At 34.1% G+C, this 20,028-nt stretch overlaps 1 protein-coding gene across 5 annotated transcripts in view; it reads left to right on the forward strand.

The window, feature by feature from the left end:
- The window catches only part of Lrba (LPS responsive beige-like anchor protein), a 728,436-nt gene that overhangs the window by 220,608 nt on the left and 487,800 nt on the right, over window positions 1–20,028 (forward strand). For all 5 annotated transcript variants that reach the window (XM_046459031.1, XM_046459033.2, XM_046459036.2 and 2 more), the window contains exons 32-34: window positions 13,179–13,257; window positions 14,618–14,751; window positions 18,133–18,194. In XM_046459031.1, the coding sequence (XP_046314987.1) occupies window positions 13,179–13,257; window positions 14,618–14,751; window positions 18,133–18,194 (275 nt within the window). The remainder of the gene's footprint in view (window positions 1–13,178; window positions 13,258–14,617; window positions 14,752–18,132; window positions 18,195–20,028) is intronic.

A 20,028-nucleotide genomic window follows, 5' to 3' on the forward strand; every position in this document is an offset into this window, starting at 1 on the left:
TTAGGTCTAAAGACTAAGCATGTTTCAGGGAAGGTCAAGTTCCCCTTCTGATCCTTGCTTTCTTAATCACTTTAATCCATAAAACCTCTAAGTACATGCTGACTATGCTTATCTGTACCTAGAATTTAACTTATATTTGCCTTACCTAAAAGAGCAAGTTGAATCAGAATTCCTAGAGAAAATTTAAGTAAGCCTGAGAAAGTTCTAGGAGTGGTATAGGGCAATGGCAGGTTTTAATTAGACTGTTTTCTTCTAGAGTAGCAAAAATTGCCAAACATTTATGGCTATGTTTTGTTTTATACTGGTCTGGTAAATGAAAATGATGAAAATCTACTTTTTAAAAATTTTTAATTATAATTATTATCATTATTATAAATGTACTAGGGATCCAACCTGGAGTGTTCTACCTGTGAGCTACATCTTCAGTTCTTTTAAAATTTTATTTTCAAGACAAGGCTTCACTAAATTGCCCAGGCTGGTATTTATTTTGGGATCGTTCTGCCTTAGCCGCCTAAGTTGGTGAGATTGTAGGCATGTGCCACTGTGGCCCAACCCCAAAATCTTCTTTTTTTTTTTTTTTTTTTTTTTTAATTTTTTTATTGTTGGCTGTTCAAAACATTACATAGTTCTTGATATATCATATTTCACAATTTCATTCAAGTGGGTTATGAGCTCCCATTTTTACCCCATATACAGATTGCAGATTCACATCAGTTACACATCCATTGATTTACATATTGCCATACTAGTGTCTGTTGTATTCTGCTGCCTTTCCTATCCTCTACTATCCCCCCTCCCCTCCCCTCCCCTCCCCTCCCCTCCCCTCCCCTCTTCTCTCTCTGCTCCCTCTACTGACATTCGTTTGTCCCCCTTATATTATTTTTCCCCTTCCCCTCACTTCCTCTTGTATGTACTTTTGTATAACTCTGAGGGTCTCCTTCCATTTCCATGCATTTTCCCTTCTCTCTCCCTTTCCCTCCCACCTCTCATCCCTGTTTAATGTTAATCTTCTTCTCCTGCTCTTCGACCCTACTCTGTTCTTAGTTACTCTCCTTATATCAAAGAAGACATTTGGCATTTGTTTTTTAGGGATTGGCTAGCTTCACTTAGCATAATCTGCTCTAATGCCATCCATTTCCCTGTAAATTCTATGATTTTGTCATTTTTTAATGCAGAGTAATACTCCATTGTGTATAAATGCCACATTTTTTTTATCCATTCATCCATTGAAGGGCATCTAGGTTGGTTCCACAGTCTAGCTATTGTGAATTGTGCTGCTATGAACATAGATGTAGCAGTGTCCCTGTAGCATGCTCTTTTTAGGTCTTTAGGGAATAGACCGAGAAGGGGAATAGCTGGGTCAAATGGTGGCTCCATTCCCAGCTTTCCAAGAAATCTCCATACTGCTTTCCAAATTGGCTGCACCAATTTGCAGTCCCACCAGCAATGTACAAGTGTACCCTTTTCCCCACATCCTCGCCAGCACTTGTTGTTGTTTGACTTCATAATGGCTGCCAATCTAACTGGAGTGAGATGGTATCTTAGGGTGGTTTTGATTTGCATTTCTCTGACAGCTAGAGATGGTGAGCATTTTTTCATGTACTTGTTGATTGATTGTATGTCCTCCTCTGAGAAGTGTCTGTTCAGGTCCTTGGCCCATTTGTTGATTGGGTTGTTTGTTCTCTTATTGTCTAATTTTTTGAGTTCTTTGTATACTCTGGATATTAGGGCTCTATCTGAAGTGTGAGGAGTAAAGATTTGTTCCCAGGATGTAGGCTCTCTATTTACCTCTCTTATTGTTTCTTTTGCTGAGAAAAAACTTTTTAGTTTGAGTAAGTCCCATTTGTTGATTCTAGTTATTAACTTTTGTGCTATGGGTGTCCTATTGAGTAATTTGGAGCCCGACCCCACAGTATGTAGATCGTAGCCAACTTTTTCTTCTATCAGACGGCGTGTCTCTGATTTGATATCAAGCTCCTTGATCCATTTTGAATTCACTTTTGTGCATGGCGAGAGAAAGGGATTCAATTTCATTTTGTTGCATATGGATTTCCAGTTTTCCCAGCACCATTTGTTGAAGATGCTATCCTTCCTCCATTGCATGCTTTTAGCCCCTTTATCAAATATAAGGTAGTTGTAGTTTTGTGGATTGGTTTCTGTGTCCTCTATTCTGTACCATTGGTCCACCCGCCTGTTTTGGTACCAGTACCATGCTGTTTTTGTTACTATTGCTCTGTAGTATAGTTTGAAGTCTGGTATCGCTATACCGCCTGATTCACCCTTCCTGCTTAGCATTGTTTTTGCTATTCTGGGCCTTTTGTTTTTCCATATGAATTTCATGATTGCTTTCTCTATTTCTACAAGAAATGCCGTTGGGATTTTGATTGGCATTGCATTAAACCTGTAGAGAACTTTTGGTAATATCGCCATTTTGATGATGTTAGTTCTGCCTATCCATGAACAGGGTATATTTTTCCATCTTCTAAGATCTTCTTCTATTTCTCTCTTTAGGGTTCTGTAGTTTTCATTGTATAAGTCTTTCACCTCTTTTGTTAGGTTGATTCCCAAGTATTTTATTTTTTTTGAAGATATTGTGAATGGAGTGGTTGTCCTCATTTCCATTTCAGAGGACCAAAATCTTCTTTTTATAATAGTTAATTCTGGATTTGATTCTTCGTTTTTTTTTTTTTTTTTTTTTTTTTTTTTTTTAAGTTTTTGTCAGAATTTGCCTTTAGTTTCTTAAGTGTATTTTTAGTGACATTTTTAAAAGGCACTTCATTTCAGACCTATGTTCTTGAATCAGGCCTGTTTTGCACACTATACAGAATGCCAGTCATTGGCAAAAAGTGAGAAATTTTGCTAAATGTTCATGAGGCACCAATGATAACGTGAGCCCCAAGTCTTAAATCTTCCTTCCTAGGGATAGGGTTTAGGGATGTTATTAAAGTAACAGGGTGGTCTCAGGCATGGAGAAAGAAAATTGGAGGCAGTGAAAAGTGAAATAATTTGTGGTCTGTGCATGTTTAGGAGCTCTTCATGGCACTTATGAACAGAAAAATGACAGTATTAGTATATATGATCTGAGGATAGAGTTTTGCCCCTCTGGTGTAAAAAAGTCACTCATTGAATATCTACCCAGAACCAAGTGACTGCCCAGAGAGTTCATACAGGTTAAGATAGACAAAAAGAATAATGCTGGAGGCATCACAATACCCAGATTCAAATTATACTACTGACCCACAATAACAAAACAACTTGGTACTGACATAAAAAACTTATGTAGACCAATGGAATGGAATAGAAGACAGACACAAACCCACACAGCTACAATTATTGATTCTCCACAAAGGTGCCAAAAATTTTCACTTGAGAAAGACAGCCTCTTTAACAAATAGTGCAGGGCAAACTGGATATCCATATGTTGAAAATTGAAACTCATTTCCTCTCATTGTATACAAAAGTCAACTCAAAATGGATCAAAGACCTAGAAATAAGACCAGAAACTTTGCAGCTGCTACAAGAAAACATGAGAGAAATACTTCAACATATAGCCATAGGCAGCAACTGCTTCAGTAGGACTCCTGTAGCTCAGGAAATATTTCCACTGACATAATTACAGTTACCTTATAGTGACAAAGGCACCGAAAATGTACATTGAAGAAAAGATAGCCTCTTCAACAATTGGTGCTGGGAAAATTGGAAATCCATAGGCAACAAAGTGAAATTAAGCACCTATCTCTCACCATGCCCCAAACTCAATTCAAAGTGGATGAAGGACCTAGGAATTAAACCAGAGACACTGCATCTATTAGAAGAAAAAATAAGCTCAAATCGCCCTCATGTCAGATTAGGCTCCAGATTCCTTAATAAGACTCCTATAGTGCAAGAATTAATATCAAGAATCAATAAATGTGATGGATTCAAACTAAAAATCTTCTCAGCAAAAGAAACAATCAGGTGAATAGAGAGCCTACTAATTGGGAACAAATTCTTATCATATGCACGTCAGATAGAGCACTAATCTCTAGAATATATAAAGAATTTAAAAATCTTAACACCAAAAAAACAAATAACCCAATCAATAAATTTGCCATGGAACTGAACAGACACTTCTCAGAAGAAGATATGCAATCAATTAACAAATATCTGAAAAAATGTTCAACATCTCTAGCAATTAGAGAAATGCATATCAAAACTACTCTAAGATTTCATCTCACTCTAGTCAGAATGGCAGCTATCCAATACAAACAACAATAAGTGTTGATGAGGATGTGGGGGAAAAGGCACACTCATACATTGCTGGTGAGACTGCAAATTGGTACAGCCAATATGGAAAGCAGTATTGAGAATCCTTGAAAAACTGGGAATGGAACCACCCTTTGACCCAGCTATCCCACTCCTTGGGCTATACCCAAAGGACTTAAAAACAGCATACTACAGGGACACAGCCACATCAATGTTTATAGCAGCACAATTCACAATAGCTAAACTGTGGAACCAACCTAGATAGATGCCCTTCAGTAGATGAATTGATAAAGAAAATGTGGTATGTATACACAATGGACTATTATTCAACATTAAAAGAGAATAACATCATGGATGGAGCTGGAGAATATAATGCTAAATGAAATTAGCCAGTCCCCAAAAAACCAAATGCCTAATGATTTCTCTGGTTTAAGGATGCTTGTTCATAATGTGCTGTGGGTGTTGGGGGGATGGGAGGATTAAATGAACTCTAGATAGGGCAAAAGGGAAAAGGGGAGGTCAGGGAAGGAAAGGGGCACAGGGGTAGGAAAGACAGTGGAATGCAATGGTCATCATTACCCTACGTACATATGTGAAGACATGAAGAATGTGACTTTACTTTGTGTATTCTACCAGAGATATGAAAAATTGGGCTCTATGTGTGTAATATGAATTATAATGCATTCCTTTGTCATATATAACAAATTAAAATTTAAAAAAATTAAAAAATGGGATAGTGTTAGAAATAATTAACAGTTCTATGAGAATCTACATAATGTGTGAAAGTCTTTGACAGTTGCTCTTCTGACAGAATATTAGTATCTAGAATATATGAAGAACTCACAAATCTCAAGACCAAAAAAATTATAACCCATTGAATAAATGGACAAATGGGCTAAACAGACACTTCTCAAAAGAGGAAGTACAAATAGACAACAATTATATAAAATGTTCAGCATCTCTAGTCATCAAGGAAATGCAGGTCAAAACTACACTGACATTTCATCTCAGTCCACTTAGAATCATAGTCATCAAGAACACAAATGATGATGCTGGTGAGGATATGTGATGCGGGGAGAGGATTCTTATGCCTCTTCTACACTGTTGGTGGTAGTGTCAATTTTTACAGCCGCTATGGCAAAACCAGTATGGAGATTCCTCAAAAGACTGGGAATGAAATCACCATATCATTCTGCTAGACCACTCCTTGGTATTTATCCAAAATAATGAGATCAGCATACTATAGCAATACCTGCATAATTCACAATAGCACATCATGGAATCAGCCTAGGTGTCTGTCAGCAGATGAATGGATAAGAGAACATGGTATATTTGCAAAATGGAGTTTTATTTATTTAGACATAAAGAAGAACAAAATTAAATATTTGCAGGAAAATTGATGGAACTGAGAAGCATTAAGTTGAACAAAATAAACCCGACTCAGGAAGATACTACAAATTTGAGAAGTATTTGTAATGTATGATAAGAGGTACATATCACTAATTAAATGCTCTAAATAAAAAGATTCTGGTAAAAATGCTCATTTATATTTTATCATTATATTTTTGCTCATTTAGTTTTGTAAATGAGCAGTAAATCGAGAAAATGCATTCAATTTCACCAACAGTAAAGGAGTATAAATTGTTGATTCTTTCACAAAGGCAAAATTGCAATATGTATCAACCTTTACATTGTTTGTTTAATGACTTTTAGATGACATATGGAGAAAATAAAGGAGTGTTACAAATGTTTGTATGAGCTTGTGAGAAAACATTGTTCTTATGATGTGAAGGAAAAGCAGCTGGACCATATTTAAAGTGATGAAAATAGATTTTATTCAGGACTGTTGAAAGAGGGAAAAAGAAACCTCAGCATAGAATCAGGGTGAATTAGAATTATGAATGCAGTATGGGCCAGTGGGAATTTATAGCCAAGGAATGGGGTGGGGGTTGGCAGATGAGAAATACTAAGAGGAAGCATCAAGGGTCAGGGGGGATTCTGGCTGAGTACAGGCCAAGGTATTCTGATATTGCCTGGTTCCGGTTGGAGGATAAGGAATGATCAGGCATGATGAGACAATACCTGGGGAAAGTTGGAGGGTAGATACCGAGGGTGGTCATTTATGGAGGATAGAATGGAGGCGGGGTTGTTTCCTGCTAATTTGACTTAGTGTTCTTGCTACAACTGGGTTTTATGAGGAAGTTCACAGATGGGCCTAGGAGAAGTTTCAGGAACTTAACTAAAGTTTGATTAAGCTAGAATCTTTGTCAGTGTTCTAAAATTGGAAACAATGCAAATGAATGTTCCTGATTTTGCTTAATCATCTACTTCCTCATCATTAGAGAGTATTAGAGAGTATTCTTTGATAGGAGTATTATAGAATTAGACTGAAAAGAAAATAATTCAGTCATGTGGTGGTGTTTTTTTGGATGCTGGAGATTGAATCCAATAGTTTTGAGTGTACAAAGTATATACTACCTAGTGAACTGAACCACCACTATTTGTCCCAATACTGATGACAACTTTGATCACTTGATTAAAGTGGTAACTGCCAGGATAATATAAATTTACTCTGTATTTAATTCACAAGTGTTTTGTTGTGTTGGGGTACTTTGAAATTGTTTAAATATCCTATTCCTCAAACTATCAGTTTATTCATATAAATATGCCCTCTGTTTTCTACTGTATTTGATGGGTTATTATTAATTACTGTCATTACTTATTTTCATTACTTATTGTCCACAGTTGGGAATCCCTTCAAGCTGACTTCTCATGTTCTTTTGACATATCTTGTGATTCCTTGGCCATTTACTTGCTTTCTAGAATGGTCAAATAGATGTTTTGCTTTCTAGAATGATCAAATAGATGTTTTGAAGCTCATTTTTGTATTTTTCTGCACACATCTTAATCAGCCATTTCTTTCTTTTTATGAACAGTATTCAGAATCCAAGAAGTGGATATTGGGTATTAAGATGTTATTCTTTCCAGATCTTCTCAATGGCTAGAGTTGATATCTATAGGTATTTTATACAGATATAATATTAAAGTATTAGTAAGAATTAGTGCCTGCAAGCCTGTAATCCCAGCGGCCTGGGAGGCTGAGGCAGAAGGAGTGCAAGTTCTAAGCAATTTAGTAAGACCCTATCTTAAAATAAAAAAATAGATGCTTTCATTCACATATGTTTATTTCTATCTCTCTATTTATTGTAACCTGAATTCACCAGATAACCTTCATCAGGCCATTACATCATATTTCTTTGTTTTCTCTTTTACTTAAATGCTTTCCTCACAGTGTTTGGGCTCACTTTCCCTGGACCAAGCGCAGCCTCCAACCTAATACAGATGTTTTTTAAAATCTATTCCAGTAAATCAATAACTGTTTAAGGTTTGGGAAAGAGGGACCTTGTTCTTTTTAAAGCATAATATTTTTATATTTTGATCATAATGAGAAAATACTGATTAAAATTGTAACACAGGATTACATAATCTCAGAAGCTAGGCTTTTAAATCCAATAATACTTTGTGCTATAAAATTTGAGACCTTTGTGGTGGGAGGAGTGATGGAGGAGGTTTCCTGTGGTTTATTGCTTTGGAACCAAGCTATAGTAGGACCCTTAATTCTTTAGGTATTGTCCTTTACCAGAAGCAAATCGTTAGCATCAATATTCAGACAGTGTGTTTAGCTTGTACAGTCATGTACTCTAGTTTATATAATCTTGAGGATATGGGCTGACAAAAATTTCAAATTGGTAAACAGTTCTTTAATTCATCTTTTAAAACAGATTAGATTCTGCTGTAGTCTTGATTTTAAATGATAGTCTTTTTCTCAAAGTTAGGTATCAACTGTCTGCTGACTACAATTGTAAAGTGCTTTTGATTGTAAAATGCATCAGATTTGAGGTGCTGCCATGTGGAATAATGTGCATTTTGCCATGATGAGAGAGGCTGTTACAGAAAAGTATCCTTAAGTAGAGATTCTCTCAAAAAAAAAAAAATTTTTTTTTTGGGAGGGGGTTACTAGGGATTTAACTCAGGAGTGCTTTACCACTAAGCCACATTCCCAGTCCTTTTTTTTTTTTAATTTTGGGATGGTATCCCACTAAGTTGCAGAGGGCTTCTCTAAGGTGTGGATGCTGGCCCCAAACTTGCACTGTTTCTGCCTCAGCCTCTTGAGTTGCTGGGATTGTAGGCATATACTACCACACCCTACTAATTTTGATTCTTTTAAAATAGGCCCAGGTTTTTTGCTACCTTTCTCAGTTTAATTGATTCTCTGTCTGAATTCACATAAAGTTTTTATATATACGTGTGTGTGTGTGTGTGTGTGTATAGTAGATGGACACAATACCTTTATTTTATTTATTTATTTTTATATGGTGCTGAGGAGTAAATCTAGAGCCTCACACATTCTAGGCAAGTGCTCTACCACTGAGCTACAACCCCAGCCCCCACATGAATCTTTTTTTTCAAGGAGAACATGGATTCATCTATTTTATGCAATATTTTGCAATATTTTATTGTTATTTGAAACAATTAAAAAGTAAGCATTCAGTGATTGGCCATTTTTTTACCATTTTCCTACCTTTGCTATAATTATTTTTTCTATACATCCACAAACATACATACATGCAACTTATTTTCTGAATGATTTGGGATAAATTTAAAGATATTATGACAATTTTCTCTATATAAGTCAATGTGTTTCCTTTCTTACATATACATATATTGACACGTAGTTGGAATTAGGACATTGATAGGGATGCAAAACTATTACCTCATTCACGTTTCTTACTTCAGTAGTTTCTCTAGGTTCCCATCAATGCCCCTTAGCAACACCTCCCTTATTCTAGTATCCAGTCTAGTCCATGATGTACATTTGATTATCAAATATCTTCAAACATTTCAAACTTACTCCATTTTGATTTGTTATTAATTATCTTTAATGCTTTTGCAACTTTCTTTGTTAAACTAAAATAAAATATTTTTATTTTATACTGTTAAAAATACTGTTAAAAAACCTTTTCAAGTTTTTGTTAATACAACCATGTATATAGATAAAAATACCTTTATGTATGTGAAAAATCACCAGGAACATTATAAAATCGCAGTTCTCAGTGATAAGATATATATTTTTCAGATATTTAAAAATCAGAATCCTCCCCATAGTTTAAGTGCTAATTTGTATCTTACCATAAATTGTTCGATCTTATTCTTTCTCTATTTCCTTTCCAAATGTTATGCTTACATTTCTTTCCTTTTTTTGTAAGTGTTATTTTGTGAGTTGTTTTATTTATCACCTTAAACACAGGAGTAGTACTATTTTGGTCTAATTATCTTTAAATTTTTTATTTATATATTCTGCTCATTTTTTCTGTCTGTCTCTCTGTCTATCTATCTATCTTTCTATTATTTCTTACATCCATGACAGTAGTGGAGTGCATTACATTCATAATTATCCATTCACAGCACCATTTTTCGTAATTCTGTATATAAAGTATGTTCATGTCAAATTATGCCATTATACATGACCTTTCTTATATTTTTTGCAATACAATTCTTAATACACCTGTATACCACAATTTATCTTATCTATGTTTGTATATAAGATATGTTGACACCAAATTCACATGAAGTTTTCATCAATGCCTTCCAAGCAAAGAGTACCAGGACTTTGGTTTAATAAGTTTGTTATTCTTTGAAGTATGTGACTGGAGAAATGTATGTCATCTCAGGAATGATGTTTATCATAGGATTTGAACTTGTATTAGGTGATTTTGGTGAGGATTTAAGGAAGTAAGCCTTCTGGATTGAATACTGTTAGGAAGCAAAGGTTATTCTGTGATTAGATATTATCATAATATCTAGGAGGGCATGACTGAGACTGCCACTGAATTTTGTAAATAACCAGCTTTCTCTGATAATAGGGTTTTGGATGTTTGATTATTTTTGTTATTTGGGAAGAGTTCATTTTTTCCTCTGTGTTGGAACATGATTATAATGTGGTATTACGTTGATTCTTCTTGGTCACCGAATATCCTTGTCTGATGTTAATATCATTCTGTGAAATTGTTTGTTATGGGTTAGATGTGGTGTCCCCCAAAAGCTTACCTTTGAGACAATGCAAAAAAGTTTGGCGGAGAAATGACTGGGCTATAGCCTTAGACTAATCAGTGAGTTAATCCCTGATGGGATTAACTGAAGTTTAGGGTGTGGTTAGAGGAGGTGGGAATTGGGGTGTGTCTTTGGTGTATATATTTTGTATCTGGAGAGTGGAGTGACTCTCTCTCCTTCTTGATCACCAAGATGTAAGCTGCTTCCCTCTGCCGCACACTCTGCCATGATGTTTAGCCTCATCTTGAGCCCTGAGAAATAGAGCCAGCCTTCTGTGGACTAAGACCTCTGAAACCGTGAAACCTCAAATAATCTCTTCCTTCTCTACAGTTGTGCTGGTTGGGTCATTTAGTCATAGCAGCAAAAAAGCTTACTAAACATTGTTTATATTTAAAATTGTTTATGTATAATACCAAGATGTAGCTGTGGGCCCCAATTCAGCTCCTAACAACAAACAATAAGGCTTAGCTGATGTCCTCAGATGTCAGAGGACTACATTTTTTCCTTCTCATGTATTTTAACCATCTTTCTTTCTGTATTCTAGATGAGCATTTATTCTTTCTTCTCCCTTTTTCTCTTGAAGTCTCAGAAAACTGTCTTCCAAATTAACCTTCTAAACTCACTTTTCAAATTCTTGTCATAATGCATATTATTTCTGTTCTTACCCATTCTCTGTCAGGGTTAATTTCCTGGCAACTATTTTTCTCTTGCCATGTAAAATTCGCAAATACGGTTCTTTGCTAATAACATAAAGAACATGATTCCTATAGGAGACAATAGTTTGAACACTTTACACTATAAGAGGATGAACTGGTCATTTAACAATATAGAGTTACAAGAGTATCTAAGGTTATCTGGAAGCATTGATTGGAAAGACAAACAAAATCATATAATGAAAGTTAATTTGACATAGTAGTTTGAACAATGGAAGTGAAATAAAATAGTAGGAAATAGGTAAGAAAGTATATACCAGGTGAGAAAATTGATCTATTAAATATAGGAGTTCAGAGTGACTAAGGGAATCATTTCTGTAATTCATATTGATTGAAGACCTTCTATTGTGTTAGATTCTCTAGACTCTAGGTAGATGGATGAAAAAGATAAAAGTTTCTGTTTTCAAAAAGTCTGTATAATAGAAGAACATTTTTAAAATCAACTAAAGTAGTGTGGCTGGGGAGAGGGAGGTGGCTGCTAAGGTGTGCCATGTCTTTAGACAGCTGAAAGCCCAACTGGGTCTGTCAGGTCCTAGGTGAGCAGGTCATTGCCCCATGTCTTCCCATAGAGTTTTGTTACTCTTGTATTCCTTGGCAGCAACAATAGATCAGGACAAATTGAGGGCTGCATCAGAGCTACCCACCAGGAATATGTACAGGATGTATTGCATGCTATCTTTGCACAGGTGTTCCTTCAGATGTTTTATGAGTGCATGACTTCACTTATGGATTGGAGATAGGAAAGTAGACAGTTTTGCTCCTCCTTCCCTTCCCCAGCACATTTTTACAAGTCCTTCTTCGTTCACCTCAGGAACAATAAGCCTTCCTAGGTACTGATTAGTGTTAAACCCCAACACTGGGTATGTTAGTGAGTCCTTGACTCAATAAAAAAGTGCTGGAGATGTAGTTCAATGGTAGAGCACTTGCGAGGCTTTGGGTTCATAGTACCACCAAATAAACAAACAAACAAACAAATAAAAATAAATAATGTGACAGCTGCTTCAAATTGTATACTGTAATGACAGTGAGTACAAATGACAGAATGTAAATTCTGCTTGAATCATTTAAGAAAGGTTTCTCAGGTGTTCATTGGTTGTTTGACAGACTATACTTAGGCTGTCAGCGTATAGCAGATGTTAACTGATGACTGAATGACATTTTTTTATGGTAATGGAGGTATAACTATTTGTGATAGTCAGTTCTTTATTTCTGTGATCAAAATATCTGACAAGAACAACTGGGAGGATGAAAAGTTATTGTCTCACAGTTATGGGCTCACAGTTTCAGAGGTTCAGTCCATGGTCAATTGACATCATTGCTCTGGGCATGAGATGATGCAGAACATTATGGCAGAAGGGCATGGCAGAGGAAAGTAGCTCATTCATAGCAGCCAGGAAGGAAGGAGGGGGTGGGGGGAGAGAGAGAGAGAGAGAAAGAATACATGCATATGCATGTATGAGAAGCCAGGGACAGAATATAAAAGGACCCACCCCTAGTGACCTACTTCTCCAGTCATGTCTCAACTACCTGTAGTTACCACCCAGTGATTCATTTAAATTATTAATCCATGCCAGGTATGATGGTGCATGCCTGCAATCCCAGTGCCTTGGGAGGTTGAGAGAGGAAGATGGCAAGTTTAAGGCCAACCTCAGCAACTTAGTGAGACCCTGTCTTAAAATAAAAATAAGAAGGACTGGGGATGTAGCTCAGTAGTAAAGCATGCTTGAGTTCAATCTCCAGTGTACATAAATAAATAATCAAATAGGTAAATCCACCTATTAGATTACAGCTCTCATAATTTAATCTGAATTTCACCTTTGAACAGTCTTGCACAGTTTTTTTGAGCCACAAACCTTATATCTGATCAACTTTTTGTTTACCTCTTCAGTCCATGAACAGAAGGATTGCTTAGCTTGATAATTGACATGGTAACTGAATTTATTTATGAAAGGATTCAAGAAAATGATTGTTAGACTTTAGTGTTATCCAAATGGATGTTTTAAAAATGCATTGTAATATATTGTTATTCATTGGTATGACAACTTGTTTGTTTGAATCCTTGCATCTAAAACCAGAAAATTCCTGTCAATGATTATTTTTCTTTTGTAGGCAGTAGATCATCTAATGCAAAATTGCCCTCAGTTACAACAGTTGGTTCAGTTCCACAAGACCCTGTTTCAAATATGAGGTATTTAAACTATGAAGTTGGATATTTTGATTTATGCCTTTGGATTACATTTAAAACTATTTAGCTATGCTTATTTTCCTTATTTCCATTTTCCTCCTTTTCCTCCCTTCATCTCCTATCCCCTCCTTCCTTTCCAACATATGTCTCTCCCTCCCTTCCAGTATACATGGCATTTAAAAAATTTTTTTAAAACATTTAGAGGCTTGGAAATATTTTAGAAGTTAATTTTGTTTCAAAAGATTATAAGATGTAAAATGTTCATGGGACATGGCTATTTGTAATATATAACAGTGCTACATGCATAACATATATTTATGTAAAATAAATATTTTTATTGTCACTTGCCTTATTTGTAAATATGTGTTTCAAATTCTAATTTGTAATGGTGTGAAAGTGTTTTCTACCACTAGATCCTTAGTGAACAGAGAATTCTTGATTTTCCTTAACATAATTGGGAAATCCACAACACTGCACAATATGCCCTAAGATATTTCAAGTGTAGGCTTGTTTTTTTCATATTTTCTAGGGTTGAAAAGTTCTATGAGTTACATAGAAGAATTGTTATTAAGGGCAGTACCTGTGAGGAGATGATTACTGATAGTAGAAACTTAGATAAGTTTATGTTGTTAGTTTCTGTAGCAACTACTTTCTTGATAGTGAGAACTGGAAGTACCCCTGGTGTGAACAGTGTTAAGTAGTGGCTGTTCACATATTTGTTTGGCTTATAAAGCTTTAGATACTCTTAGTGTCCTGAAATGCAAGGGACTTTTTTTTTTTTTAGTCTTTAAATATATGTTTTTGTATGCATGAATATATGTAAATATTCATACAAAAATATATTAATGTTAATTGTGATCAGTATAAATGTGCTTTTACATGATATTATTGTATACATTGATAACTTTGAAACGAAAACACGGCCCTTGAACTCAATGATGATTTAGTGTTTAACAGACAAATTTGATGAAGTCTTGATTCTGTTTGGGTCAATATACAGCTTAAAAGAAAGTGTTTTTTGTTTTTTTTTTTTTAATTTTTTATTTGTGATGCTGGGATGGAACCAGGTCCTTGTGAGCAAGAGCTGTACCACTGATCTGCACCCTCAGCCCAAGAAAGTGCTCCTAACAGATGAGTTCCAACTTCTCATAAGAACTGATGCTTAGAATAGTTGTTAACCAGGTTGTCTGTCAGGGCTCAAGGTACCAAGACTGATCAGTAGGAGGACTACTATGCATAGCAAAAATCCTGTGTAGCTCATTTTTAATTTTTGCATAATTTTATATTTCTGTGGAAATATAGTTCATTTTAAGAATGATAAATTGTATTGAATGATTTGAGTAACTTAACATCTTTCTATTAGTATTACAGAGAGACTGGAACATGCTTTAGAAAAGGCAGCTCCTCTTCTACGAGAGATTTTTGTGGATTTTGCACCTTTTCTTTCTCGGACACTTTTGGGTAGCCATGGACAAGAGCTGCTTATAGAAGGAACAAGTAGGTGACTTTTACTTTCATTTATATTGATTTATATTTCAGAGTTAAAAACTTAAATGAATAATAAGAAATCTGTATATTTTTAGTCTTTGACAAGGCTTCTTATAGAGTCTGAATCTTTTGAAGACTATATCCCATGTGTCTTTTACATTGAAACTTGTTATACATTTTTTATCAGTGATCTCAATGAAGTAGAAATTGTGTGGTGAACCAAATAACTAAGAGTTTTTGTTTTGATACTTTATAATTAGCCATATGTGTAGAGATTTGGAGAGACTAGTGTCACAAGGTTTCACTAGAGCTTATGCTCCATATAAAAAACAGTATATTGCCACTTTAGGATTGTGGAATGTTTTTTTAGTTTTTATTAGTAGGATACTATGTTACAAATAAGTAGAGATAATAGTAGTATTGTACTTCATCCTGCTTATATCATGCATAAATTACTAGATTTCTTCTAATAATTTGAGATTGCATCAAACTAGATAGCATGCAGAAGTAGATTGCTGAGGGTATTGAGGGCCAAGTTATTTATGGAATGGATGAAGAATAACAATTATTTATCTTTTTTTTTTGCATGGGCATTTACATGTAGTGTCTTCAAATATTACACAGGATGACTCAATAAAGTGAAACAAGACTTACTCTAAATTTGTTTAGGCAGCATATATCAGTTTAACAGAGGACATTTTTTTTCAAGTAATTAGGTCTGTTTACGAACTTAACAGACTCACTTTGAAATACCAGTCTTCAACTCCAAACTAAGAAATTTTAAGGAGAAGATAGAGGACTTATATCAATGATGAAACAGAATTAACTTTTGTGTCTAAAAGTATTAGTACTAGATGATTGCTCACTCTGGCTTATCTTTGTCCATGTCTTTATCATTTAGGATAAAACACTATTATTCTATTCAAGCTTACAGATCCTGGAAAAATACCCCCAATCTCTATCTCAATGTCTTTAAAATATCAATATACAACTTTAGTATCAATATCTTTAAAATATCAGTATACAGCTTTAGTATATGGAGTTGGTGGTGAATAATTTTATTTCCATAGAGTCAAAAAGTTGCAATAAATTTATGTGAAAACCAACATTCTCGTTTTAGAAATATTTATGTTTTGAATTGTAATTTACTTTGATATATCTAGAACATAATTTATTTAGCCATGGACTATTTGATGAAGTTTTGAAGGACTTTTATTCAGTAAGTAATAAAATTTGAAAAGACCTGAATTAAAAAATAGAATAGTCTATATTACAGGAATTTTCTATAAATTGTATTTCACATACTAATTTCTGTTTTTCAAAGTGGTATGTGACAACTTATGAACTATATTCTTTACTCCCAAAGTTATTTATTTGTTCTTATAGTACCAATGTCCTTTAGTCAGGGAGGTTAGTGTTAAGAGGGCTAATATCAGATCTATCGTGTCCTCTGAACCCCTTTCTCACTTATAATTGAGCATATTCTCCACCTCACTAACTGCTCCTTCCTCCCATAAGCCCCACATTAACTGTTCAAATCAAAATGAATAATAAGAAATGTGTGTATTTGAAGTTTTACTAGCAATGGTATTCTGAGCATTCAGCTCAGGGATCAGTGGATATATTTTTTCCTGACTCTTCATGTCAACTAGGTGGCAAATATCAACCTTTTCCTGGTTTACTAATCTTTAGTCTGGTTTACACTAATCTTCAGTCTTGGGAAATAAGACTGAAATAAATAAACAACAAACAAACAAGTAAATAAGTGCATATGCAGATCCAGTTTTTGCTGAAGTATATAGGTATTGAAATAGCCTATAAGCGTGATTGAAGAGACAAAAGAGCATGTAAAAATATTTCTAATTTTGGTTAGCCCAGAAATCTTTTTATCCCTTTTGCTCATTATATGAGTAAATATAAAAGGGTCCAGATCAGGACCCAATGGTCAAAATTCTAACTCCTTTAGAATAGTGCAGTAATGATGAATGATTTAATTGTGCAAAGTTCTGAATTTATTTGCTAGTGTAATAGTTTTTGAAGTTGGAGTAAAACTGAACTTCTTGTATATTTTATGAACAGTGACAGACTTTGAGACCAGCAGAGGGCTGCACCAGCAATGAGAGATGGAGCATTGCTCTGCCCTTGCTTTTTGGCCTTGGCAGCATTAGCCCGAGGAGCTTACTTAGCCCTACAAAAACCACTCTTTAATTAATGCATTACCTGCTTACCTAAAGCAATATAAAGATGTTCTTTAGCTATTTTTTTCCAGTGCTATTTTTTTGTGTCAGTGATTATTTTCTAACAATAATAAAAATGGTTGTGACTTTTTTAAAAAACGAAGGAGCGAACATCCTTTTTAATCTGATTGCAATTTGTAAACCTTCAAAATGCCAACATATGCCGTCAATGCACTACAAGAATTATGATTAAAACAGAAGAAGAACTAAAGAGCACAAAGATAAGAGAAAGGGAATGGACAGGATACCTGGAAGAGTTTTACTGGAGAAAGGGGGGAAAAAAAAGTAGTGTTATTGATTGTTTAAGTGCCACTAGAAATTATTTTAGCTGTCATACCCTGGAACCTAAGCTTGTGTTTGCTCAGAAAAATGTAATAATTATAAAATTATAATAATTCTAATCACTAGTAATATAATTTAGTCCTTTTAATTACTGATATTTTTATGGATACTGGTTATATACTGTTATTTGAATGATTTTATTGGTAATTAAAATTAAAGAGTTATTTAGATGGGTATTAACCACATTACAATTTCTACCTAAGGATATTTTTGGAAAACAAAAATGACACATAAAAGAGAAAATGTAAATGAATTAATTTATAAGAAATCAGGAATAACAGACAACGGCTTGCATTTCTGTTAAGGTTTAGTGTGAGGTCAGAGGCCAAGGTACTAATAAGAGTGTTTGGGATGTCTGCTGCCATGAAACAAAATGGAAACTTGATTGATAGCTGGAGGGTTGAAGGGAGAGAGTGTGGTGGAGAAAGCAAAGGTCAGAGAGCCATTTCCCTTCTCTGCATGTATAACGATCAACTCTCTCCAAAACAAAATGTAGATGATATTGATCAATATGGCATATGTTGTCCACATTTCCATGAGTATTGTGAAATGTCATTATTTATTTATTATATGAAGTTATAATAAATGTTTTAGTATTTTGAAAGTTGAAATGGTATCTTTTACTAAAATAGTGGCAATTATGAAACCATGTTTACATGATCACATCATCAGTTCTGTACAGGTATGGTTCTTAGCAAGATGTTAATGTTTTATTTTAAAAGCCATTTTGGACAAAACTGTGTAACAAACAAATCAATCTTGTATTTTTTTTTTCTTTGTAATTGTTTTTAAAAAATTCTCTTTAAAATAGGTCTGGTTTGCATGAAGTCTAGTAGTTCAGTTGTGGAGTTGGTTATGCTACTGTGTTCTCAGGTGAGTACAAGAATAAATGTTGAATAAAAGTAAATTTTTACATGAATTTGTTTTGATAAGCAAGTATATTTGCATTATTACTAGGTTATACAATAAGTAGATTTTGAGTTTTCTGTTTTAAAATAATTTTATATGTATCTTGAAAATATGATTATTTTGAAATAAGTACTGAAAGAAAGGTGGTAGGTAAATGAGAAACAAAAGCTTTTAGAGTCACATTAAAAATGTCCACATCAAATGATTTTGAGATGACTGTTTCTCTGCTTTGTATTTTAAGGTTACAGAAACAGATTTATTTCTATACTTGGCGGAGTGCCACTCTGATTCCACTGGGAATCATGGGTTTACTTCCTTTTTGTGCAGAGGTTATAAAATGAGTGATAAATAATTTTGAATCCTTGTCATTGCTAATTATTTTTGACATACACAGTAGACTTGGGAAAGCATCAACAAAAATGTGGTAGCCATCATAATAATATGATGTGGAACATAATTTCTAATAGCAAAACTAGACATGTTCAGACATGTTATACTTAGATTTTTTTAATAATTTAAAAAATTTATGTAAAAATCATTTATCCTGTGCTATTTTGTTTTCTGTTTTGCTATTAACCAGATGAATGTTTTTATTGAGAGTTTTCTTTGTAGTCTTTTAAAAGTGATATCTTGCTGGTAGTAAATTCCCCTACTTAAAACTTTAAAAAAGCCTTTCTTAATAGGAAGGGTATTGGTCTAGAGGTCAAGGGTTTTGACCCATTTCAACACCTTTGACCTTCATTTACAACTCTCATGGTTTACTTGCCTAATGAATAAGGATAATGCAAAATTAATGCTTCTTTGTATCGATTTATTCATTTTAGTGCCTATATTGCCAAATTTATTTAGACTGTGCTGATGGACATTTCATGAATACAAATTAAAGAATCATAGAAGGTGTGAAAAATCAATGCTATGCTTTATCAATAAAGTGCAATAAGAAGAATTACTTCTAGGGATTTTCATAATGAACTTGTGAGGAGGAGTAATATTTGTTAGTGGGATTATTATTCTTAGATTTAGTGAAACTCATGTTTGTATAATTTTCTCTTATTTAGAAAAGCTTCTTTCTTCAAAAGCCGACTAAATAAAACTTTTCATTCAGCCATCTGATTTGAAATAATTCATTATTTCTTGGATAGAAATTGCCACATAACATTCACATTACATACATGAAATTACCCTTTTCGAAGCATTTATTTACAGTTTTTTCAAAAGAATATGGGTTTATTTTTTATAGTGACATAATTGTTTCATAAGTGAATTTTGATAGTGAAGTTTAATTTTCAAGTTTAGTGTTGGATATATTTTTGGTACATGAAAGCTATTTCAGACATAGTATATTACATATTTGAATGTTAGAAGCCACGAAGATAAAGAATGACACATTTTAACACAACTATTTCTCATGTGTACCACAGTAGTATTTAATACTTACTCAGTTAAATGGTATATAAAGATCACTTAGTAGAATAAGTTTCAAAAGCCAAAAATTCTCAAGGTTTTTGTTTGAATAACATACATTACTGGGTATTTGAAGTCCCTAGCATTTTTTATGAGTTCTTCAAAAGTTCCATGGCATCTCTACAAGATGTAGCACAGTGTGAAAAATGATGTGAAAAATGAAGCCAGAATTAGCTCCAGATGTATACAGATTGTTCCCGGGTGATAATTACATTTTTCACTTTGAATTTTCCTAATTCAAAGAGGTCAACTTGGTAATCACAAAAGTGATTTATTTTGTTAAGAAGTGAACTGTCTTTTTCTACATGAAAGCTTCAGAGATATGAAATTGAAT

Source organism: Marmota monax, unplaced genomic scaffold (assembly GCF_021218885.2).
Source record: "Marmota monax isolate L192 unplaced genomic scaffold, Marmota_monax_Labrador192_F-V1.1 WCK01_AAM20220418_F8-fsc00002, whole genome shotgun sequence".
NCBI classification, from domain to species: domain Eukaryota; kingdom Metazoa; phylum Chordata; class Mammalia; order Rodentia; family Sciuridae; genus Marmota; species Marmota monax.